The 26,577-nt window shown below is 40.4% G+C and overlaps 1 protein-coding gene across 6 annotated transcripts in view; it reads right to left on the reverse strand.

Annotated features, from left to right (window-relative positions):
* The window catches only part of EPB41L4B (erythrocyte membrane protein band 4.1 like 4B), a 449,748-nt gene that overhangs the window by 246,468 nt on the left and 176,703 nt on the right, over positions 1 to 26,577 (reverse strand). For all 6 annotated transcript variants that reach the window (XR_004538081.1, XM_033930624.1, XM_033930625.1 and 3 more), the window contains 4 exons: positions 20,004 to 20,048; positions 16,172 to 16,224; positions 4,556 to 4,676; positions 4,015 to 4,102 (listed from right to left, as the gene is read on the reverse strand). Coding sequence is in view for 5 of the 6 variants with exons in the window: in XM_033930624.1 (XP_033786515.1) it covers positions 4,015 to 4,102; positions 4,556 to 4,676; positions 16,172 to 16,224; positions 20,004 to 20,048 (307 nt within the window). In the remaining variant the exon portion in view is untranslated. The remainder of the gene's footprint in view (positions 1 to 4,014; positions 4,103 to 4,555; positions 4,677 to 16,171; positions 16,225 to 20,003; positions 20,049 to 26,577) is intronic.

The following is a 26,577-nucleotide window of genomic DNA, read 5'->3' on the forward strand; positions in this document are numbered from 1 at the left end:
AACGCCGCCAATCTTTCTGGCCAGAGAGAAAGAGAGAGTACTAGAGCTCCCTCGTGATGTACATACACCACCACTGTGGCGTTGAAGAACTTGCACAACTGGTCTTTCTGAAAGGGGCTGGAGAACAAGTAGCGCCAGCCGAATTTCCTGAAGCTCCAGAAGATAGGTCAACCAACGTCGCGGTCTAGGAGTCCACTGCCCCTGAATGAAGCAGGCCCCACAGTGAGGCCGCAACCCAACAAGCTGGCATACAAATTAAGAGTCATCTATTTGGAAATCCAAAGAAGCCAGCCCTGGCCAAGAGCCACCAGCTCAAATTGAGACTAGCTGGCTCCATCCAGGGGAGCAGAATCTGAAGGGGGAAACTCAGCAGAGATCACCAAGATTAGAGGGACTCCCATCGTGGGTGCTCAGGCCCAGGGGATCATCTCCAAGGAGGCTGTCCAAGACCCCAGAAGCTGCAGATAAAACCTGGCCGAGAGAGCTGGACAGTCAAAGAGAATTCTGATCTGTTGACAAAGGTTCTGTCCACTTTCCCTAAGAGGAAACATCCGACCCTGTCTGGAGACGAGAAGCCCAGAAACTCCAGGGACTGGGAGGACTCCAAGCATCTCTTCCTGAAGTTGCCAATGCCTGCAGCACAGACACTATCGTCCCCACTGCACCTTCATACACCCAACAAGACAGAGTCCAGATTACCAGCTGACCCAGGAAGAGTGGACTTGGACCTCCTGCTGGCAGAAAGCCTCCTCAATTACAATCACTTTGACAAAAGAGCAGGAGTCGTCGCGAGGCCCAAGGGGCAGAGCTGCAAACTGGAAATGCTGTTGCAGAACATGGAAATGCAGAAACCTGTGAAGCTCTGGGTAGATTGAAATATGGAGGAAACCTCTGTGAGATCCAATGATTCTAGAAACTTCCCTGGAGACAGCAGCCAGCACCATGTACTTTGCTGTCCATTTGGACAAAGGGAATTTGCAAGAAGTGGTTGAACAATTGTAGATCCAGAACATGTCTCCAATCCACCGAGCTTTTCTTGTATGAGGAAGCATCAAGAGTATCTGTCTAAGCTCCCATTCATGGACTGGAACAGGTTCCAGCATCTTGAAGAGGCCTTGCAGAATAGCACAGACCCTGGACTCTGTTGTGGTCTATTTGCCCAGAAACCAAGCCGGAGGCGGACAAAGGAGCACTAACAAGTGTCCAATGAAAGTTGAGTCCACTCCTGACAAAACTGTAGAAGACAGCCTATGAGGGAAGAAGCCACGCCCGACCCCTGGCAACATTGGTGTTTGCATCATCTTTTTTTAAGGCATAGCCACTGCACAAAAACCTGTGGATTTCTGGAATTGGAAAAATCCTGAGCATCCCTGATGACATCTGTGGGAGGAACTACGATCCCCTCCAAAGTCCAGCGAAACTGGTTCACAAGGAGCAACTTAGGGCGGCGTTCGCAACACCCGAGTAGTGGACATCCAGACCTAGACCCAACAAGAATCTGGCCCTTATAAAGGCAGTCGCTGCATTGTCAGGGAAAATAGAGAAGTCATATTTGACAACTGCCATTATGTATACCATCCAATCATTAAAAAACGACAAGTGTGACAATCCAATATAAATTAAGTTTGTAATTAATAGCTATGCAAGTCTCCGGACCCTAGGCTTCTAAGCTTGGTTATAAAAGGTCCAGCTTAGCTCCTTAAAAGGTAGAACAGATGGATGGCACCGGTACTCCGTGTTCTTCTTCCGTTAACCTAAATGCTGTTTGCTATATCCTATTTGGATGTATCAATGTAAGTTGTCTTTGGTTTATTACTATTAAATATATATTATATACAGCAATTGGGTTGTCGGTGTGAGGCCATTTAAATATATTGGAGGGGCTAGCAGCGGCCTCTTCAACACCAACCAGCACCAGCAGAGGACAGGCATAAACCTTCATAGAGGACACATTGCACTGGCTGGAATGACAGGCACGCACCATAAAGGAAGTGGCCACCACAACTTGGCTACCCGACGATGGAAAAGAATAGTTTCTAACATAACAACCACCCTGCAATCCTGAGAGTCCTGAAACCTCACTCCCCCTTGACTAAGGGGGGGGGGGGGGGGTGGAGCTGCACACTAGAAAACCTGCGCCACTGCGGAATCTACCTCAGGCTGTTCAGTCCTGCCAAAAAACAGGATTCTGGAGATAAAGCGTAGACATAGCTTTAGCATATTGGAAAAAGCTCTCCAGAGATCACAGTGTTCTGAAATCAGACCAAGGAGCTGTGGACTGAATGGGAAAAGGCACAGAACAGACCAGGACCGAATCCAGAGAATGGGAAAATGGAAAATCCAAATGGAGCTCTTCAGAACATCAGCCATAAAAAGATGGACAGAATCCCGCTGAAAATGTGAAGAAGGATCAGCACCTCCAAATCCGAACACTCAGGGTGGCCGAGACCAGTCTCAGCAAAGGTGTCAGCTGGATCCAAATTAAATACAGTGGCAGAATACAGAAGCATCATAAAATCTGCATGGCAACTAATGCAATTGAGATCTAGCACGGCCAGATAAGAGAGCTCCCAAACAGGAAGCTTTGCTACAGACACCTTAACTGAAAAATCCCCGACGGCTGCATCAAACAAGCAGGGTCTGAGGATACGTTGTTCAGAGGAGCCAAATAAAATCTGTTGAAAAGGCCTATTCCACAACCAGGGCAGAGCTCTGTTGAGGTACATTCATCTCTTTACGAGACTCAGAACACAGGTGTACAGCGCCAGACTCCAGAACGGCCCCTGGGCAAGATTTTCTTCGGAAGGCATGAATTCAGGCCAGCTCCCCAGCCCAAGAGGATACGGAAGAAGCAAAGTCTGCAGCTCCCACTCCCTCCCCCGGCACACTATGGCACAAAATATAAAATTGCTGATCCAGCGCCCATCCAGCACAATCAATGTCCATATCCAATAGATTAGGGGCTGGGGAGTCCATCCCAATTGATTCTGAGTCAAAATGAGGGGGTTTTGAGGCAGAAATAAGTTAGAAAAAAGATCAATTTTAAAATCCAAGATGGCCGCTGTCATGAATTTGCGCCCAAAATGGCAAAAATAAACAAAAACCTAAAATAAAAAAAGCGGTTTGGGGTCTAGGGAGGTAGAGGACTGAACCCTACCCACAGAAACTGTGAAAAATGAAGTTTAAATGAATCCACAAGCCACCCCCGAATTTCCCATAGGAAATAATGGAGGTACTCACAATCTCTGTAGTGCTTTTTCCTGTCAGCGTTTTTAAAGCAGCCGAGTGGAGAAAAATAACTTTCTGCCTCAGAAACAGCATCAAATGCCCAGAATGTAAGATCTTTGGACTGCCAGCCGGCCAGATACTGACAACAACCTCTGTCCCTATGAATATTCTGCCACATGGTTAGGGGCAGGAAAGGCAGCCTGCGCCTTGAAATCCAGGTGGGTTTCCCTCCAGACGCACCCAGCCTGCGCTAGAAACCTGTGACAGGGTTACCAGCCAAAAGACTCTCACAAGAACGACCCTGGACACTTCAAGGTGACGGCACAGAAGACTGGCTCCACAAATCCACTAGAGCTTCTCTGTGAAGTTGCAGTCTGGCACCGCGGACGGCACCCTTTTCTCCAAAAGGTGACCACCAGGGAGGGGTCTCAAGGCACTAAAGCCACCAAAAAATGAACTTTAAGTGAAAAAATAATAAACAGAAACAGAGCAACTGCAAAATTTCTGCACAGACTGCTTGCAGAAATTGTATCTGGGATTGTTTACTAACTCTCAGGCTAAGGAGGGGGTAAAGCATGTGTTCATAAAAGATGTGGATTTCTGTAACCCCCGGACTGCAGGTTGGGTCTGAATATCTAGCGTATGGAATCTGAAAGTGACGTAACCGAAATACAGTTAGTTAGTTCAGTGACATCGATTCGTGTTCAAGTCCTAGTGACTTGATGAATTACATATCTAAAAAGAAATCAAACATATAGAGACCAATACAACAAAAATATATCCTACCTTAACTACATGCATCTCTACACCATACATTTCTAGCCATTTAGCTTTATTTAAATAGTGGAGTTCCGCTTGTGCCGGGGTCTTTCCTCTGTGAAAATGAAAAATGAAAGTGTAGATTAAGCTATACATTATAGGACTCCTCCCCGTCAAGGACACAATTAATGAAAATAAAAATAATTCAGGAACTTTGGTTTGGTCAAGACTTAACGATTAAAGTGTGACACAGCATGTAAATAAACAGAGTCTATACAAGACATCAACAATTATCCTCATTCATTACACATAGGCCATATTGTTCTTTGGAAAAACAAACAAAGAACATAATCCAATACTATTATTTAAGACCTATACCTATCTATTCAATTCTGGCCATGCAGACACTCAGATTGTCTTTCTAGGGGCACGTTCATCAGCATAATCTTGAATTAGTATCTCAAGGAACATTTAATAATTTGAAACAATGCTTATGAGAATCATAACTACATTTTTTTTTTTAAACCTGCCCCCCCTCCCCCCCCCCGCCTGTGCACAGGTACAGTACCTCCACTCTTGCCACCTTTGAAAGATGTCCAGCTCCATAGCTTCAGTCTGGTTTGGAATAAATCGGAATTCAGATACCAGCTCTGGTGTGTGGTGTGGTTGCTCGCACTCTCCAAGCTCAGCTGAAACCATTAACCAAATTCAACAAAAGGTCAACAAGTAGTGTAACCACTACCACAATATACACCACTCAATGCTAGCCAATCTAGTTATTAATAAGGAGAAGTCTCTGAGGCTCTGTGAAGAAAATGCAACTCCAGAAGTATCTTTTATTCCATGAATAAATAATTTCTAGCCACAGAGCTCTAGAGAATGGTAACAAAAGTCCACACTAAGTATTTAATAAAATGCCATCGTTACTCAGACTGAAAATGTTTTCAAGAGAATGAGGTCAATAGAGACAAGAAAGAACCAGTCTATGAGTAAAATGCAACTGAATTAAAATTACACAATGTAAATATTAAAGTTTGCATAAATATTATTTAATATTAAACTGTTTACCTCTGAATAATGCAAGACACTGAAAAATACACATGGATGTACAAAATCTGAATACACAGCTTAACCTCACTAAGAAAAAGAATAAATATTTTTCTGAAGCTACTGTTATGGATGTTAAAGATGCTATGTGCAACTATCATATTTGATAAACAATCAAAACCACTGTAGAGAAAGAAATGAGACTGGAGAGATTTATACTTATCAAGGTAACAAGCCTCAGAAAATGGAGCCCTTTACCCAATTTGGGTTATACCATGGAAACTTTCCAATTTTCACTGAAGCTTGTTACCTTGATAAGTATAAATCTTTCCAGTCTCATTTCTTTCTCTACAGTGGTTTTGATTGTTTATCATTTATTGATTTTGTAAACCACATATTTTTTTTCAACTATCATATTTGCCATAAAATCCAGACACTTGGCAAAGAATACCATAATGCAGTATCATGATGCAGTTTGGTCTAATACAAGATTTACTATACTGACTTTCACAAAGTATGAATCCAGTTTCTAAAAATATATTTTATGAGTGTGTGGAATTTTGTCAGATTGTAAATTTTTATTTGTTTGTCCTCTTGTATTTTGGATGTCTTTTGTAATCTGCGTAGGATATGTGGAATATAAAATTTTAAAATAAATAAATAGTGGTTTTAGAACGCGCTAAAATGCCGCACGAACTAGCCGCTACCGCCTCATTTTAAGCAGGTGGTAATTTTTTGGCTAGCTCATGCTAATCTTGTGCGTGCACTAAAAACGTTAGTGCACCTTAGTAAAAGGAGCCCAAAGAGCAGCCATAGTAGAATTGAAATAAAGCTGCAATTTACTTATTTATTACAGCCAAAAGCTGTTATGATGACAATGATTTTAAGCTCCAAGTAACCAGAAAAATGGGAGACAACACTTAAAATTCAAGAAAGTATAAACTGGATACAGAAGATGCATATCAACTGGAGAAAAGAACTACAACTGTGCAGACCAGATGGGCCTAATGGTTCTAACATGCTAAAATATTCCATATTTCCCTCAAAAACAATCCTCTGGCTTCTGTCGTTCTCTATGCCTTACTAAATTAAATCTTATAAAACTATAAAATTAATACGATCCTTATAGCAATGACTATAGCTCCTTATAGCTCATTCCCCCCAAAAAAAAACCTCAATTATTATTGTACAGCATAGAATAAAATCATTTTAAACCGAGAGGACCATCATTAGGAGAAACAACATCCACAGAGCAGCAATAGACAATTCTATTTGCCAAATTGATCCATTGATCATTTCAATCATAAGTCCTTTAACAGCATATTTTCTCAGTGTGGCTCATTTTTAAAATGTGTCTGTTTCTAAAAACCTTTTTTTCTTCAAAACTTAAAAACAAACCAAAAAAAAAAACCCACTTATCTTAAAAAAGTGTAGTCTGTCGCTACTGTCGCTACCACTTCAATCATCTCAACATGTATCCATGTTTCAAATGGTATCACTGTCTCAAGAGTTTTCTTCACTCAGTCCTCCAAAAGGTTGTTGCCTCTACAACATAGCATCTTTTGGTAGTTCTGTGAAAAGACAAGATCAAGTCAGTGCATATATCTTCAAAAGACAACCAAATATGAAGTCTCCAAACTCAAAACTTTGTTGTTTACAAGTATGGCAACTATTCCATTTCTAGACTGTATGAACTGTTCGTTGAGCAAAGATCCACTATTGATCTCTAAGCCAACGGGAGGCTGTGATTTGCGTCCGATAAAATTAAGACACTGCATCAACAATTTGCCATTGGTGCTGCTCAAATATATGTTAATATTGTAACAAAATGGGCCACTACTGGTATGTGCTTATTGTGGCATAATCCAAGGTTTATTTTCTGTGGGAATGACCTAGAACAAAGTTCTATAACTTTTCAGAATCCAGAGTGGCAGGGATGTTTTGCTTCAACCCCTCCCTTCTAGGCAGCCTGCAGGAGAAGAGGGAGTATACCTGGAGCAGAGCAGCCCTTTTTGTCCTGTATATGCACTTCCCAGGATTGACAGTTCCACATCTTTTTTTGTCTACAAATCTAATTATTTTTGGAATAGACCCTATATAGCCTAAATTACAGGGACATTTAGCTAGTCACAAGTAGTATGGAAATGTGATTAACTACACTTTCTAGTTGTAGGATAAATCCATGTATGCCCCTCTATTGTAGTAGTGCACCATGAGCAGTGAGACTATGTCCTGCGAGTCATCTTCAAACTCATAAGTATGACAGTGAAATAAAATGTCACCATTGTTTCTCCCTCTTGGAGGCTCTACAAACCCCTGATGTGGTCTTAGGGCCTGCCAATAATAATGAATCAATTTCACAATACATTTACCCCCCTCGTCTATTAAGCTGCGCCAGCAGTTTTTAGTGTGGTGAGCCGAGCTGAATGGCCCGTGCTGCTACCGACGCTCATAGAGTTCCTATGAGCGTCAGGAGCAGCATGGGACATTCAGCGCGGCTCTTTGCGCTAAAAACTGCTAGAGCTGTTTAATAGAAGAGGGGAGTTAGATACAGCTATAAAGAACACAAACCAAATTCTCTTTTTCCTATTTTTGCCTATGTTCCAACAAATAGTTTCTATTAGCAAAGTGAACTCTCCGATAAGATTATTATTATTTTTTTTTTTTAATCAAAAGACCTAGAATACCCCCAGACTGTTATTATACTGTTTTTATCAACAGATTCATTGGATAGCAATAGGAGAATCCTTGGCTCCTTTAACTACCTCATATGTAGTAGATTTTGAAACTCTGTGTGTTTACCCTTCAGTATATTTTCAGAAAATATTTTTTGGAAGCAATTCTTGGATGATATTTTCTGCATTTGGACAGCTTCTCAGAAGGATTTAACTGCTTTTGTTGCTTGGCTAAATTCTCATGATGCCAATTTGTAATTCAGAAATTAAGTGCAGCTAATGCTATTGGATTTTTAGATGTTCTAGTAAGAAATGGTTCCTCTAATTATGACCTAGTTTCATAAAAGCAGTGGAATAAAACAACTTAATACATTTGGAGAGCTTTCATCCAGAATCCCTGAAACAGAAGCTCCCAGTAGGACTATATTTGTGCCATCAGTAAATATATGCATCAGCTCAGGATTATGAAGAACTGAAGATACAACTTCTTACACAGGGTTACCCCTGTGTCAGGGATCTGCAAACCCCATCCTCAAGATCTACCATCCAACCTGGTTTTCAGGATTTCCACAATGAATATGTATGAGATCTATTTGAATTCTCTGCTTCTACTGCTTGCATATTGATCTTGTACATGTTCATTGTGAAATCCTAAAAACCAGGCTGAGTGGTAGACCTTGAGGCTTGTGTTTGATTACCCCTGTCCAAAATTGTCTATTTAAAAAAGCTCACTGGAGAGCTTGCATTGCTAATAGAGCCTATTTTCTATAATATAGACAACGAGAGGAAAATAATTTGGTTTGTGTTCTTCCTTATATGTCTGCATCTAAATGTATTGTGAAATTGATTCATTATTCTTGGCATGTCTCAAGACCACATAATGTATTTACAAAGCATTCAGTGATTGCTTATACAAGAGGGAGCAAACACTGGTGAAGTTTTCATCTCACCATCTACTTCAAGGTTTGAAGATTTCAAGGTTTGAAGATTTCAAGGTTTGAAGATTCACAGAACATGTTCTTACTTGCTTATAGTACTCTTGGAGAGGATTTATCTTAGAACTAGAAAGTGTTATACATCACATTTTCATAGATCTTGTGACTCTTGCTATGTGGCCTACCTTATAATATGCCCCTGTAATTTACGATATGTGGGGTGTAGTCAAAGAATAATTAGATTCTACCTCAAATAGCGTCATAGCAGGGTGAATAGTCGTTACTGTAACAATGATTGCCATTTTAATTTCATTTTTATACCATAACAACATATGTTTGAGCAATGCTGATAGTTATTGATGCATTTTCTTCAACTATATTATATAGGGATTACAGCCACCAGCTGGTTTTCAGAGAGCAATAAATCTTTGTTCTATGGGCTGCTCAGCTTTACAGACTTAAATCTGGAAATTGAATGGTCATCAGTATTGTCAACAATGAAACACTGGTTCTTTTGAATTGGGAGAACTTCGATTGGTTGTCTTTTGAAGATACGTACACAGACTCCATCTTGTCTTTTCACTGAATTGTCAAAAGATACGTGATTGAGGCACAATCTTTTGCAGGACTGACCGAAAAAAAAACCTCCCTGAGGCACAATGACATCGCTTGAAACAAATTCACATCAGGGATGCATATTGAGATGAATGTAGTAGTAGCAACAGACTGTTTCCACTTTTTGAAATGAAGTATGATTTTTTTAAAAACAGTTCATATTATTAAGAAAAAATGGTTGTTGGAAACACAAACATTTTGATAAGCCACATTGAGAAAATATACTATCAGAAGACCTGTGATTAAAATGATCAGTGGAGTTACCATTGGTGAATGAAGATTCCTCTCTTTAAAATGATTTCAATTATATATTAATTGAAAAGCTAATATATATGTTGTGCAAATAAATGAATTAGATTCTTGGATATCATCATTATTAAATTAAATGGCATTATTGCCATTCTAGACACTTTGTACAATACAAACATTTATACATAATGGGGTAATTGTATAAAGAGTTGTGTTTTTTTGCACTTGAAACCTATTTTACATGCAGAAAAAGACACTTATAAAGTTGCATAACCACAAAGGGCATAAGTAGTTTTCAGGGTTATGGAGTTGGTACACCAAACCTCTGACACTTACTGATACTTACTGATACTAGGCTTCAAATTTTTGTTCTAGATTTAAAGTATTGGTAAACATAACTTATCAGTACTTTAAATCTAGATCAGAGAGAGAAAAAGAGAATGTCTGGAAAAAAGAGGACCCCAGCATTTTTCCAAATAATCCAAAAATGTCCTACTGTAGCTGAAACTTTTGCCTGAAATTCAAGACATTTCTGAGTACTTTTTTTTTCCAAAAAGGCAGAGCTCCAGCGTATCGAACTCGCAAAACAGTTGAGCTCTTAGTTAAACACCAGAATTCATTCAGCCAATAGCTCAGTGGTATCAAATACTTTTTGACTGTGTCAAGGTTGAAGGAGGACACTTTGAATACATTACAAAGTATTTTGAAACTATATAATGGGTCCCATTTTTTTCTAGTCACTGTGTAATATAAATTTACCAGATATTGTGATGTTATAAGTTTTTATTTTGATATTGGAATCAGAGTCGGTACATTTTTGCTCCGAATCCACCCAAAATTATTTCCAACTCCACAGACTTGGTAGTATGCACACCCACTTCTATGTGACTGCATGTAGGCATTCCTGGGTGCACAGTCTAGACCAGGGGTGTCCACACTTTTTGGGCTTGCAAGCTACTTTTAAAATGACCAAGTCAAAATGATCTACCAACAATAAAATAAAAAAAAAACACAAAGCACACTGTACGCAGAGAAAATGTTAATTATCATTTATATTACGGGGGTTTTTCAAAGAGGTCAAGGCAGATGACTCTATGCAATGTCACTTCAGTAACAACCATAAATATACCCCCTCCCATTTTACTAAACCGCAATAGCAGTTTTTAGTGCAGGGAGCTGCGCAAAATGCCCCGCGCTGCTTTCGACGCTCATAGACTCCCTGCGCTAAAAACCGCTATTACGGTTTAGTAAAAGGGAGCCATAGTGCAAAATATAGACAGCAGATATAAATTCTCAGAACACATATTTTGTTCACTAAATTGAAAATAAAATAATTTTTCCTATCTTTGTTGTCTGTTGATTTCAAAAGTCTCTGGTTGCACTTTCTTCTTCTGACTGTGCATCCAATATTTCTTCCCTTCTTTCAGCCTCCTGCATGCTTCCTCTCCTCCAGACCTCATTCTCTCCCCCAACTTTTTCTTTCTTTCTCCCTGCCTCCTTCTTTCTGTCTTCCTTTCTTTCTCTCTCTTTCCATGCCCCCTTTCTTTGACTCCCTTCTTTCTTTGTCTCCTTGCCCCCTTCTTTCTATCTCCCTGTCTGTCCCCTTTCTTTCTTTCTCTCTGCCCTCCCTTAAGACACTAGATTTGCTGCCGCCATCGGGGAACAGGCCCACAAGCCACCACCGCCCCAAGCTCTCCCTATAGAAGCGGCGCGCTGACCAGCATTCTGCTCCCCAACATCAATTCCGACGTCGGAGAGAAGTTCCGGGCCAGCCAGGCAGCAATTGGCTGGCCCAGAACTTCCTCTCCGATGTCAGAATTGACTCCAGGGAGCAGAATGCTGGTCGGTCCAACACTTCTGGAGGGAGGGTGGTGGGGGACGTCGGGGAGAGGAAGGCTGATCGCCTGGTAGATCGGGACAGCAGCACGAGTCTATCACGGAGCGCGGGATGGGTTCTGCGATCGACTCGTGTTGCCTTCCCGATCTACCGGTCGATCACGATCGACATATTAGGCACCCATGGTCAAGACAAAGCAAAAAAAAAGGCGGCATTGTCATGTAAGCATGTATACACAAAAATTTATACCTTTAAAGCTTGTGCAAATTTGTACAATGGCATTTTTGCACTACTGAGTCTATTATTTAGGAAACTATTTTATAAAGGTATATAGATGCCTATGTTGCCTTTACAAAATAGTTACCATAATGGTCTTCTTACATAGGTATCCTGCTATGAAACAAATTTTGAATGACAAAAACTTTCTACATTTTACAAAAGGCTCACTGACTTATTGAATACAAATCCTTTTGTAAAATACACTTAGAGCTAAAAAAAAAAAAAAAGGTTTACTTGGCAGCAAGATTAGACATTTTGCAAAAATCGTTGAAACAGGAGTGACATCACTTGGGACAGCTTGCATAAATATTCAAGGGAACCAATGGTATAGATGACTTCAAAACCACATTAATACAAGAATCTTTTTAGTTTTTACACCTGCACTCCTTCAAACCCAAGGCCAAAGACAAGCACTTATCTGGTGATTATCTATTATGGTGAGCTAGCAGAACTTGTGACAGGGAAACTTTTCAAAGTATGCATGTATTCGTAAATGTAAATGTAAATGTATATGTAAAACACTAATCAAGCCTCCTTTATCCTGTCTCTGCACAGTGATATATACATTTTGGGCCTGATTCTGCAAATGTGCATCCTGATGGTAGGCAGGTGTAGGCATCCTACCATCATCTCTCAGTCAATCAAATTGCACTAAAAAAACAAAAACAAAAACCAGGAAGAATGCCTACATTGTAGGCATGTGTCATGTGTCTCAAAGATGCATAGGAATGGTTAAGTACACAAAAGGTGAGGCATGGTTTCACCAGGAAGTGGCCTTGGGCATGCTTAAAGGTCCCTACATGTCTCCATAGGAGTGAGATAGGCGTCTTAAATGTAGGCCTGCAAAATGCTGGCCTACATTTAAGGCATCTGTACAGCAATGCATAAACGCCGATGCATAAACTGACATGCGATCGGCATCCTTAAAAAAAATAAAGAAAAAAAATCAGGCCCTTTGTATCAAGTATAAACAATTACTAATTTTACTATGCATAAAAGCTGTTTGGCTTCTTAGTGCCCTGTGTGCATGTGTTGCTGGAAAGCAAATTGTACACATCCATTGAAAGCACAGATGAGCCCAATACATAGCACTGTGGCTGACAGGAAGCTCAGGCTCTGCCATCCAGGGAATGATATCTGCAGGAGAGAAAGATAGGCCTTAGCAGCCAAATACCACAACTGCAGCAGCTGCTGTAAGGTAGAAGAGGGTAGGGGAAGAGGAGAGAGAAGTAAGGAGAAAGGGAAGAAGGAGCAAAGTGAGTATGGAGGGAGAGAACATTGGGGGGGGGGGTTATATGGTAAGTGAAAGGGAAAGACTGTCCCTCATTTCATTTTATTTTCAGATTCAATCCTTTAAAAAGCTCAAGATCATTCTCAACACAGAAAAGAACAAAAAATATAATATATTCAAACTGGTACAAAATCCCCTTTTATAAAATTCCTTTTCTCATGCTCCTAACCCCTACACAAGGGGTATGGACGTGAACAACCATCTCTCACTCTCCTCTTTCGCACTTTTGTTCATGCACCCCCTACCCCCCTTCCTTATAGATGTCATCAAATCAAAGTCAGACCTCCATAAATATTCTGCAGCTTAAGCTTTTATAGCTTTTCTTCATGTAAAAGGTTTCAGGATTGTGGGATATATTGATAATTAAACTAAGCTAAGCATTTATCAAAGCATTTATCTATATGTGTCACATTAATAACCTGTCATGGATGTCCAATGGATTTCCAGCCAATGACCTTTTAGGCTTTCCAGCTACCATCAAAATCCCCCATTACATTAGTACTTCAACATTTTAAATTCAAATTAAACTTACCTGCAATAACCCAGTTAAGGTGATATCCCTGTTTCCAGCTTTTTCATTTTTCAGTAATAGCTTAAGTCAAGTCACATCTAGAAACAGCAGGTGTCTCCCTGTCTCCCAGGGGGCTTAAAATTTAACTGCTGGAGTTAATAATGTGTGGATATGTAGTAAAACATGGGCTCGTAAGTGCTAAAATGATGGCATATGTTAACAACTGTAACTTAAGTCTGTACTTCATATGCCAATCATCACCATTTTTCTATTTAGCAGGTTCCTGGAACAAATTTCACATTTCTACTACATACGAGTATACTAGAAAAGAACCTGTTTTTTCTGATTAACCTGAAAAATATATATATAACAAGTCCAAGTTTGTGCAGCTTTAACTAACTTCAGCCATGTTTTCCTCAGCTTTACTTAACTGTCATTTCCTAAATCTCATAGAAATGCATAAAGGCATGTCAACTACTACAAATAAGTTGAAACTCAAGAGGCTCTGGATCAAAATCAGAGTAATTCATTCTTCTATGTGCCAACTACTAATGTCAGAATCTTAAAACCACAAGAGGTGTTTCCTCATCATCCTGCTAGACCAGTCCATACAAAATGAGTTATGTTCCACTACCAGCAAAAAGAGGCAAAGAAACTAAGAGGCCTATGTACATAGATCAAATAAATTAGTTTATTAAATTAGTCCAATAAAAAAGGTATCACCTTATTTTATTTATGACAACAAGGAAGAATTCCAGAGTTTAGAAAGGAGGTTTCTGGTGACACAAACTATTATAGAGTTGAAAGACAGAAAGGCCCCTGGACTCAATGGCCTGATATCTAAGTTTTATAAAAGATTTCAAAATATCTTGCCCCCCATCCATGGTGTACGCATATAGCAGGTATGACAGTGCTACCTAAACCAGGTAAAGATTTCACTCAATGGGGTTCATACAGACTTGTTATCACGACTGATTTTAAATATTAAGATCTTGCCTCAAGTGTTATCAAATAGATCACCGAAATGCATTTTGCCTCTTTGTATTATTCACGGGATGCAACAAGTGTATGGCGGTGTCCCAAGCTTCCATCATTCGCTGGGTCAAGGAGGTGATTGCTTCCACTTATTAATGGCAGGGATGCAGTTGCCGGAGGAGCTTTGATCCCATTCAACCAGAGCGATGGCTACTTCATGTGCTGAGTTCAGGGGTTTTTCCTTGAAAGAGATTTATTTCTAAGGCAGCTACTTGGTCTTCCAAAAATACCTTCTCTAAGCTTTACTAGTTGGATGTGGCGGTGCATGCGGATGCTGCATTTGGTGCTTCGGTTATTGCGGAGGCGGCATTTGCTTCCCACCCTGATTGAGGTGAAAGAGGTGATCTGAACGTCGAAAGTCGTTAGTAATCTGTAAATAGTGTAGAAGTATCCTATGTACATTGAGCAAATGTAGGGAAGAGAAGTGTGACCCCAGTCCTCCCCTCAGAAGGCAGGAAGGAAGAGAGACTGGTTGATATGAAAAGCTGAGATCACCTTAGGAAGAAATGATGGTGCGGTTCGAACTGACATTCCAGAATCTGTAATTCGCAAAAAAGGATCCCGGCAGGACAAGGTCTGCAACCATGGCCACAAAGTAGATAGAATAGAATTGCTAAGCAGTGCGATAGCTGAGCTTGTTTTTGAGTACAAATTAACTCAAAACGTGTCTCAACAGTCAACAAGCAAACATGCATTTCATCATCCGCCATCTGCAGTCGTTCTCTTTTTTTCAATTTATTTTCTGTCAGAGCTGAAAATCCAAGTTCACGAAGATAAGAAGATCCAAACAGCAGCAAAGTCTTGATTGCTTTGTTGCTCAGTTTAGGATAACTACTGCATAAAAAATAAAACTAAAATTATTTGCCGTTATTTCTCAAGGACCTATCACATCAAGGAATTATGTTTGTCTGGGTGGTTATATCCTAACGCACACAGGCGCTCATAACATTGACAGACTCTTTGTGTATGCGACATACACGTTATCTATTCTAGTGTATATTTATGAAAGGAATTTTTAAAAATAAAATTCTGGAATCTCTGGTGGCACACCTGGAATTTCTTCAGGGCACACCACTGTGCTGTGGCACACAGTTTGAGAACCACCTCTCTAGACCTTACCTTAAACTTTCAATTCATGTTAACATCTTCCAGGGTGTCTACCTGTTGCAGATTGCATAATTATTTAAAAAGAGGTAAACCTTACGGGATGAACAAAATCCTCCTAATGTTTTAAGAAAAAAATTCAAAAGGAAACTTGCTTTAATTTGAGACACAGAAATCCCTCAGAAGTGAAAATATAAAGAACATTTGTGTTCATTCTACCTCTGTAATAAAATGTTCTATTCATATCATCATCAGCACATTTTTTATTTATTTATTTTGCTCCTTAGAGTTCCAGTGCTCATATAAAAGAATATGAGCATTAGACAATGGAAACAGGTATTATCTTTAAAATCTCCATTTACAAATAAGTAGTATCAGATGAGGTAGGTCATGTCTGGAAGACCTAATGCAGCAATGAAAATCAGAAAGAAAAATAGAAGCAGGAAGAATCTCTTAAGAATTTTGTTATAGTGTTAGTAAATAGCAACACACATTTCAGTCTATAAACAATACTAAAAATAAAACACAGAGGATTAAAGCAGATTGTACCATGGAATGTTATTTTTAGAAATGAAATTTACCCTAAAAGCACAGATTAAAAATTACCTTGTAGACATAAAGAAGCTAAGTCCACTGCTGTCTCATATGGACATTTCAATCTATAGAAAGAATAAAAACAGAACAAAGTATATACATACCCAGTTATAAATGATTGCTTTCAATTTTGCATACATTACAACATACAAATCCAACAGTGAAAAGCCAAACAAAAGGCACAGATACTGATATTATCAGTTTCACTTATATTCTACAAGACACTACTGTTTTCAGACTCAAAACCATAACTTTTCAAGGACTTCAACATCCAGAAGTCAAAATGGGCACCCAGATACTGCAGATTCTAGACTGGCACCAATTTTTTCTTCACACAATTTATCATCCACCCCAAAGACTCTACAAGTTGCACCACTCTTGCCATTGTCCTCCAACCCCCCCTCCCCCTCTCAACTTGACTCAGAGCAGCACGTCATCTAGGTATGGATACCATTATTCTTTTTTTTTCCACTGGAAGACCACAATTACCATCATCATTGAGAAAGTCTTGGGGGCTGTGGCCAGCCTGAAGGGAAGAGCTTGAATCAGAAAGCACCTCCCACAGGAACCTCTGATGGTTCTCCCTGAATGGGATATGCAGATAACCTTTGGAAAAGTCCAGTTAAAGAAGAATTCTCATCTTTATGCTATATATACAATGACAATAGTGCAAAATCTCCATCCACAAATGTGTCAGTCCAAGACAGTCGTTGACTCCCTTTAAGCTGAACATGGAGCCAAAACTCCCTTTTGTATTAGAAACCACGAAGTAGATGGAATAGCAGCCTCTCAGTAATTGCCTCAAGCTGCAGAAGCCTTTGTGTAATTGTTTTCAATGTGTTCCTCTTGGAAGCTGCCCCAAAAACAGAAATCCCCAAAACATGTCTTCGACAAAGTAGCAAGATCAAGGGCACAAACACCTGTACTACTTTCAAGACCTATTAGACTTTAGTCAGTCAGATCAACTTTTGACAAGCCCCTTGAGCTGACCACCCACATGAAGCAATTGAGAAGGTGTGTGTGTGGGGGGATGGCAAATGTGCTAGCATTTCAGTCTTCCTAGTTGTTCTGGCACTCTTGACCACCCATAGGAAGCAATCGAGAAGGGGGAGGGGGGACCTGCTAGCATTTCAGTCTTCCTAGTTGTTCTGGCACTCTTGACCACCCACAGGAAGCAACTGAGAAGGGGGGGGGGATCTGCTAGTATTTCAGTCTTCCTAGTTGTTCTGGCACTCTTGACCACCCACAGGAAGCAACTGAGAAGGGGAGGGGGGGGATCTGCTAGTATTTCAGTCTTCCTAGTTGTTCTGGCACTCTTGACCACCCATAGGGAGCAATCGAGAAGGGGGTGGAGGGGGATCTGCTAGTATTTCAGTCTTCCTAGTTGTTCTGGCACTCTTGACCACCCATAGGGAGCAATCGAGAAGGGGGTGGGGGGACCTGCTAGCATTTCAGTCTTCCTAGTTGTTCTGGCACTCTTGACCACCCATAGGAAGCAATCGAGAAGGGGGAGGGGGGACCTGCTAGCATTTCAGTCTTCCTAGTTGTTCTGGCACTCTTGACCACCCACAGGAAGCAACTGAGAAGGGGGGGGGGGTTCTGCTAGTATTTCAGTCTTCCTAGTTGTTCTGGCACTCTTGACCACCCATAGGGAGCAATCGAGAAGGGGAGGGGGACCTGCTAGCATTTCAGTCTTCCTAGTTGTTCTGGCACTCTTGACCACCCATAGGAAACAATCGAGAAGGGGGAGGGGGGACCTGCTAGCATTTCAGTCTTCCTAGTTGTTCTGGCACTCTGGGGAGTCCCCCACTTCAGCCTTTTGATGTCACACAAGGAGCTAAACTTGAAATCCTCACTATATGAAAGAGTTGGGGGCCCTAGACAATCCAAAACTCATGGTTTCTGGGATTCACTGCTTGGTTCCAGTCTTAACCAACTTCTCCAAGAGAACAAGAGAGAGAGATTTCCTTTAAAAGTAGTTCACCGCTCAGTGCTGCAACCAGAGCCAATGCCTATCATGGCAAAATCATTAAAAGGTACCTAAGAATGCCACCCTCAGTTCCAGAGAGAGAGAGAGAGAGAGCCTGTTTGCTCTCTGGGGGTTGTTATATCCAGCTTTTTAAGACTATTTGCCAGAAACTGATGCTTGAAGAGACATGGATGAAGCTTCAAAGATTGGTAGAAACCCTGCTGGAATCATTTTGTCCTTTGAATTCCTGAGGATAGTACTCCCTCTAAGTCACTGTGGAGATAGACACAGAAGAGAGGGAAATTTCTCCACAGGGAGTAAAGAGAGCTTATAACTTTAGCCCTTTCCTCTTCTTTCTTGGATTAATCCTTTAGGAATCTCCCACTCAGAAATGATCACCCTCTTAAAGGCTCTGTGTATACAGAGGGACTTGAGAGGGTCCCTATTCTGCTTGTCCACCATGGCCTCCCCTGAAATCGTCAGGGTTGAGGACACCCTAACTACCAAGGAAGACACTTCTTGTTTCCTGAATAGCCTGATCATTGGCAAAACAATCTTTGAAGAGAAGTATCCTTCCCTCTTCTGTTTCACGAACTATGAAGTGTCTGAAATTAAATTTCTTTCTATGAAGAATGTCTCTAGGAAGAACAATTGGAATTTACTACTGCATACCAGGGCACTAAAGTGTGGAACTCCTTACCACTCAATATTAGATAGGCTAAATCTTATTCTCTTTTTCAGAAAGCTCTTAAAACGAATCTTTTTAGCAACAATTTCAATAACCTTATTTGACGTTCTCAGTTGTGACTGTAATTACCTAAGGCGTGTTTTAAGTTGCAATTCCCCTTGCTGAGGGTCTCTTTTTCTTTGTAATCCACATTAAATGCAGTAGGAACCGAACATAGATTAGAATAGAATATACTGCGACTAGAATAGAATAGAATTAATTGCCTCCCAGCAGACTGTCTACCTCTTCCTTAGCATCCAAATCTTCCAAGACTCCTAAGTCTAGAACCACCTGCATTGTACCTGGGTTCTCTCCAGTCCATCTAGATTTCTGAAAGCAGCCACTCTCAATTAAAAGAGCAAGACCCTAGCCACTCAGTCCCCTGTCTTCTACGACTGCTGTATGGAACAATAAACCTTAGCATAACACAGAGGAATTTTGAAGAGAATATGGAAACAGACCCTCCTCAATCCCCCCCAAACAATCCTATAGCCTCCCATGGTTCTAGAAGGAGAAGTAGCCCTATCTAGGGCCTTGCTCTTCATTATGTGCCAGACATGCCTCTACAGCACCTCACGCATTCAAAATGGCAGTGAGACCTACCATGGCTCTCACAAGAGCAGCTGCCACCACACTTGGCCACCTCTGTGGTGTATACTGCTGCAGCTAAGCCCATAAGTTCCTTGTACTACATCTCCTTCTTGAAAGTCAAACAAGTTCTACCCCTTTACAAAGGTTTTCACAGGATATGGCAGTTGCCTTTAGGATCTCTCCTCAGAGGCAGAATGGTGAGGGGAAGGAGAGATGCAGGAGAAAGAAAGAAGGAAACTTGCCTCCCATGAAAGATCAGCTTATTCAAGACCCAAAAGCAGGTTTGGTGGCTCAGAGGGGTACAATGAGCCTGGCTAAGGCCCCCATGCCTCTGTCTACCTCTACTAGGGGAACAATCATGAAGCTGGTATCCTGGTGCGCGTCTGATCCTGCTGCACCAGCTCCAACATTCCCTCTGCCTGCTGGAGACGGAGAAATACTGGCAAGCTGTTATAGCAGTGCCTTGTGCACTGGGAAAGCAGTAGCTCTGTTCATTTCTGGCATACACACATACACACACTTTCTCTCTAAATCAGATTTAACAAAAAGGTTCTTACTTTCCTGAAAGAATGTCTTGTCTGAGCTGCAGTACAAATAGGTATCTACAAAAAAACAAACACCACATTATGAAACATGATTATCAAATTGCACCAAAACAAAACTGTACCGTTCATGCAAATTTCACCAAAACAAAACTGTACCGTTCATGCAAATTTCATATCAGAGAATTTTGATTAAACAATTAATCTTAAATGAACTAGATTGCCACAAAATACGAGGGACATTCAATAATTTATCTACCTGAGAAAGAACGTAGCAAGCATGTTAAAACAAGTCTATGCATGCTGCAACATGTCTCAAGGTTACTCATGCATAATAAATAATAGTTGTGGCTCAGTGCAAGTCTAACATTCCAAGAGATAGGATGTCAGGAGAGTCCTCATGGGAAATATGTAAGAAACTGCTAGATTTGGAGAACTGTTCAGTGATAAAATTTCTCACAAAAGAAGGGAAAAATTCAAAGGAGATCCATGAATGCATGACAACAGTTTTTGGTGCATCTGCCCTATCATCCTACAAAGTAAAATTTTGGAGCAAGCAGTTTAAGTGAGGTAGAGAGTCTGTTGAAGATGACCCTCACACTGGATGGCCAGTGGAAGCAATTTCCATAGAAATGAGCAAGAAAGTTGAGATTTTAATTTTGTCAGACAGATGAATTAAGGTTTCCCGAATAGCTGAAGAAATGGACATATTAGCAGGTACAGTTTGGAAAATAATTCATGAAAATTTGTGCATATCCAAGGTTAGTACAAGATGGATTCCAAGAATGCTGACGCCATGTCAAAAGGCCATGAGGCTCCAGTGCTCTCAGGAGAACTTGTAGATACTCCGTGAAGACCAAGTGAATATTTTTAATGGTTTGGTAACTAGAGATGAGATTTGGGTCTATCACAGAGATCCAGAGTCCAAAATGGAGTCAATGCAGTGAAAGCACAAGTCATCTCCCACTCAAAAAAAGTTCAAAGACAGAAAAATCTGCAGGCAAAGTCATGGCAACTGTCTTCTGGGATGATGAAGGACTTTTGCTTCTGGAGTTCATGCCATACAAGACAACCACAACTGAGGAGAGCTATGCCAACACAATGATCACTTGTGGGAGTCAATCAAGGACAAAAGGTTTGCTGCTTCTTCACAACAATGTGCCGGTGCACGTCACGACAATCACAGGCTGACATCCAAGAATGTGGGTTTCAGCAACTGAACCATCCACCCTACAGTCCTGACCTGGCTCCCTTGAATTATTTTGTGTTCTGGTTTTGGAATAAATCTGTCCGTGGATAGTGGTTTTCAAGTGATGAAAATGTCAAGGAAGCTGGGATATCCTGGTCTGAAAGTCAAACAGAAGAATTTTCTTCAAAGGGGTTAAAATCATTGCAGAAGTGGATGAAGTGTATGGAGCTATCAGGGAACTATATTGAAAAATAAAACAATTTTTTTTAAAAACTCTTCTTTCCTACTAAGGTAGCTAAATTATTGAGCGCCCCTCATACACACATGCACATATTCCTACACACATATATACACTACAGAAAAATCTTAACAGAGAAGTCATTACAATAGGTCTTAAATAAAAAGTAGTTACAGTAACTATGCAATAATACAGAAGAAAACCACATCTACTATATGTAGCAGAAATAAAGTTCAGACCTTTGGAGGCTGTTTCAAATATATGTAATTCTCTTTGGCACACAAAGGAAATCTGTCCCAGTGCTTATAGCTAAGGTTGTAACACGAGATGCTAATATTAAGTAAAAAGTGTTCTATGGAGAGGAGTTTCATATAGGTTAAATATTTATACAGCTATATACTACTTATGACCCAAGGCACATAGTAACATGTGTGTTGAGTCATTGCTTCCCAATAGAACTTCTTGCTTTCCATGCTATGTCTCAGTCCTGCAATGTTAAGTGCACCATTTGATCAGTGCCATTTAGCTATTTAACAACAGACAGCTACTCCACTTCTGTTACATACTAAAGTTAAACAGTACAGAGTATTAATCAACATAGGGTTACTAACTGCAAGTGGAGATTCAGAAGCAGTAGTTACCTGTATTTTAAAATACAGGACATACACTGACACTGTATCCAGGATTGTACGGAAATATTGGCAAATGGTCTCTTTGATGGCAGCCTTTCATGACACTCGGCTACAAGTGACTTATAAGAGAGAGCGTAATCTCAAGGAAATTTTATGCCCTGCCATTGTACAGAGCATGGATGTATCAACAATGGGGGGAGGTCACAGCTCGTGTGGCAGATGCAAGACGTGTGAAATTACTCTTTCTATCACAGAATTCATTAATCCTATGGACAATAGGACATGCACATTAAAACACAAAACTAACTGTGATACCGATTTTGTGATATATTGTTTCATCTGTCCATGCAGAATGATGTATATTGGGCAAACTTCATGGAAATTTCAACTTCACGTGAATGACCATCGCAGTGCCATTAACAGGTGTATTATGGAAGCACCCATGGTGCAGCACTGTGTCCAATATTCTCACCAGTTCAGTGATCTGAAGTGTTTTTGTTATTGACTACATGTCAGACTATACGAGGAGGTAACAGGAAGCTTTTGCTCCTGAGGAGGGAACAATTGTGGATCTATAAACTACATACAGTACAACCAGCAGGTTTAAATGCATCCATTGATTTGATTTATTTTTTCTGACTTTGCTGTTGTTAGCAGTTGAAATGTGCATTAATTTGTCAGGTTTTTTTTTTTTCAACAGTGCTTTTAAAGCAGGGGGAGTTAGGAGGTTTATTTTCCTTCCTGTCTTTTAGTCACAAGGCAGCTTCAGCCAATCACAGTGTACTAAAATTGTCATAGGTTGTCAGCTGTTTTTTTTATAACATCAACGCTGTGCCGCCATTTTTTTCACTTTAGTACTGAAGGCAGGACAGGCATTTTTCCTGCTTATTCAGGTACATTTTTGTATTTGAGGATGTTATCATCAATGATAGAACAAATGTGAACACAGTTTTTGTTTTTCAGAGCCCTGAAGAAACGATAATCATATTGTGAAACGTTGGCCATCGTCAGCTATTTTACTACAGTGGCAACATTTAAGAATTCAGCTGTGCTTCAGCTTGGAAATGGATAGTGACAACATGAGCCGATTGCATTAAGCACAGCAATACATCACAACGATAAGTTCGGTCCTTTTGCCTCTTATCTGTCTAATTGAATTCTTTTGTTTATACACAGTACAATCGCTGTAGTATGTTAAGGGTTTTTCTGGCGGATGATTGAAGCATGGGGGGGGAGCCAAGATTTAGTTCTAGCTCTTACTCATAGCCCTGGTAGTTTTTTGCACCTCGTGGCTTCTGAGGCCTTTTCCCTTATCCAGCTTTTGTCTGTAATTTGTACATGCGTGAAAGTGGAGTTTTTGGCAAGTTAGCACAGCCTAACTGGTGTTTTTTGTCCGAGTTGGATGTTTTATTCTACCCCAGTTCTTCTATTGTTGAAGGTAGGATATAAAAACTAATACATCCAATCCAATACAGTACAAATTTCTCCTTCCTTATCACTCAACTAGACTAATCCATACTTTTGGAATGTATGAAAGCATTTCCTTTCAGGGAGGGAAAACAAGGTAGCCCCATAGAACAGCTTAGAGCCAGGAAACTCTTTAAAGATCTCCTGGCTCCACTGAGGTAATGACTGTGGTCTTAGGAGCTACTGGCCAAAAACCTAGTGCAGGCCTTGGCATCTTTATTGTACCAGCCAATTTTACCATCTGCTGGAGGTAGAGAAATACTGAAGAATTCCAGCTTGCACTATCCCTTACACCAGTGATGTTACTGGGAAAGTTCCTTCTCTCTCTCTCAACCCACTAGTAGGAGATGGACACAACCAAAGGTATGGACTGTGCATGAAGTGTTTTAATTTAAAATGGTTCTCATTTTCTTAGTTTCAACATGGTTTCTCTATTCAGTCAAATCACCTAGGAGGTCAGATAGTGACTGCACCGGATCACTTCTAGAATCCACTGCTTTTATTGGCTAAGATAAAGGGGGGAGGAGGGAGGGGGGAGGGAGATTTACTTTCCTGTGGAGCTTAATAATCTCAGTGTACTGCAAAGAGCATCTTTCATCATAACTCCCCAAATCCAGAAGCCACTATCTACAGAATAAAGCTAACCACTGGACTAGATACTTTGTAAATTATTTATATTCCTATCAAGAACATTCTCTAAATATTTTGAAATTCTGACCTCAGAACAAGTCTCAAGGACAGAATCTGAAAGTAAATGGACACGAACAATGTAATCAGTATCTGTCAATCTATAGCACATCCTTCAGATGCATACTGAAAGTCTCAATATACTGTATACCCTTCCCAGTAACAATGTTAATCTTACCCACTAATTTCTGTATTGCTTCTGGACATAATATATCACAGTACAGATACACATAAGAAAATAGGAGACAGACAAGTAATTTAAATCAAGTTTTCCTGAAATCTTAACACTATGATCACAGCTTAAGATTTAAAGTACTCAAAAAAAGCACAATTTCAGGTGAGAACTGAATGCAGCTTTAACGCAACAAACTAGGTTTATAGAAACCTGAAGACTGTGTTGGTAATAAAATGGAAGGGAAAAAATAAGGACAGCTTTAACTTAGTTCTCAGATTGTAAGTCTTCTGGGGATAAGAAAATATCTACTATATCTGAATGTAATGCACTTTGAGCTACAAATGAAAAGAGGCATGAGCTACATAAAAATAAATAAAAGATAGATTAAGACAAGGAAATGGCTTGTTGTGTGGGAAGGGGGACTGGACAAAATGACCAAGTTGTCTAGAATAGCTGTAAATAAATTTATATAAATAAATGAATAAAACTCAGGTCTCCATGGAAGAAAGAATTTGGTATCTATTTTGGTATCTAAAGGATACCGATAAGTAGTTTCTAGGAAAAAGAGTTAATATTTTATATCAAAGTCTGCAGTTCATCCATGGAGGGGGAGCTCTTTGGTTGAAGGTAATAGACAAGAACTCAATTGAACACTGGTGATAATGAGCCTATCACCTGCTCTGATATTTATAAGCATGAAAAAGAGAAAATTGTAAACATACCCCCTTCCTTGATATCTTTGTGAAGAAAGGAGAAATTAGGGCAGAAGATAGAAACAAAGGGCTCCTTTTACAAAGGTGCACTAGCGTTTTTAGCACACGCACAAGATCAGCGCGCGCTAGCCGAAAAACTACCGCCTGCTTAAAAGGAGGTGGTAGCAGCTAGCGCGCGCTAAAACCACTAGCGCACTTTTGTAAAAGGAGCCCAAAGACTCACGAAACTTAAGCCAAGTCGTAGCCACACACATGACATGGAAGCCTATGTTAGGTATTAAATTATTACTGCTGGTAGAATTCTGTGCAAAAACATTCAAAATTCTGCAAGATAATTTGTCAAAATATATTACATTACATTAGTGATTTCTATTCCACCTTTACCTTGCGGTTCATGCGGATTACATAATAATTGTTGTGAAAATAAGAGGTATTGTTAAGATATTAAGAAGTACTTGAGGAATAGGTTGAACATTTTCTAATTTGCTAAGGAGTAAACAATATTTTTACTAATTACCACCCATATTCAATGTAACACTTTTAAAATAAAATATTTTTCTTCTACCTTTGTTGCCTGGATGTTTTTATTTTTCCATCATGTTGGTTCCACCTTCTCTTTTCTTCCATCTGCTAATTCTCCTTCAAGCAGCTGCTATCCATTTGTCTTTTCTTCTCTCTCCTGTCTATTCTCTCACTATACCTGCCTCTGACATATTGATCATTCCTTTTTTCAGCTCTTTCCTGTCTCTTTTTCACTTTTCAGCTACTTATCAAATTTCCATCTTTTCTCCCATTCCCTATCTCATTCCTTCCTCAACCCTCCATTCCCTTTCATCTTCAACACATCCTCTCATCCATTTCCTTGCCACCCTCTCCTCCCCTTCAGGATTCTACCATTCTCAGCGTCTTCCTTCCCTCTACCCTTACAACCAAGCATCTACTCCCTTTTCCTTCCCTCCCCACCCTTGTAGCCTGACATCTCCCTCTCTCTTCCCTGTTACACTCTCCCCCATGGTCCAGCATTTCTCCCACTCTCTTCCCTCCCTCCCACGGCCAGGCATCGCTCCATCACTCCATTCTGTTCCTGGATCCAACATCTCCCTCCTTCTTCCCCTTCACCTCCTGTGTATCATTCCCTTCCTCCCATCTATCCCCATGTCCAACACCTCTCTCTCTCTCTTCATTGTATCCATCCCCCCATGCAGCATTCTCTCCCTTCTTCCCACTGTCATATGCAACATTTCTGTTTCTTTCCCACTGTCTACCATCTCTCACTTCCCTTGCCTTGTGCGCTGGGTCAGCCCTCTTTATCCTCCTCAACACACTATCCATCCCTTCCCTCTCCTCCATTATCTTGTGCAACATTTCATCCTCTCCCCTCACCATGCATGTCTCCCTTCTTTCCTCCTGTGCCAGCATGTTTCCTTCTTCTCACCCCCTCCCCTTCCCCATACCAGCATCTTTCTTTCCTCTCATCACTTCCCCCTA

This window comes from Geotrypetes seraphini, chromosome 2 (assembly GCF_902459505.1).
Source record: "Geotrypetes seraphini chromosome 2, aGeoSer1.1, whole genome shotgun sequence".
Lineage (NCBI taxonomy): Eukaryota > Metazoa > Chordata > Amphibia > Gymnophiona > Dermophiidae > Geotrypetes > Geotrypetes seraphini.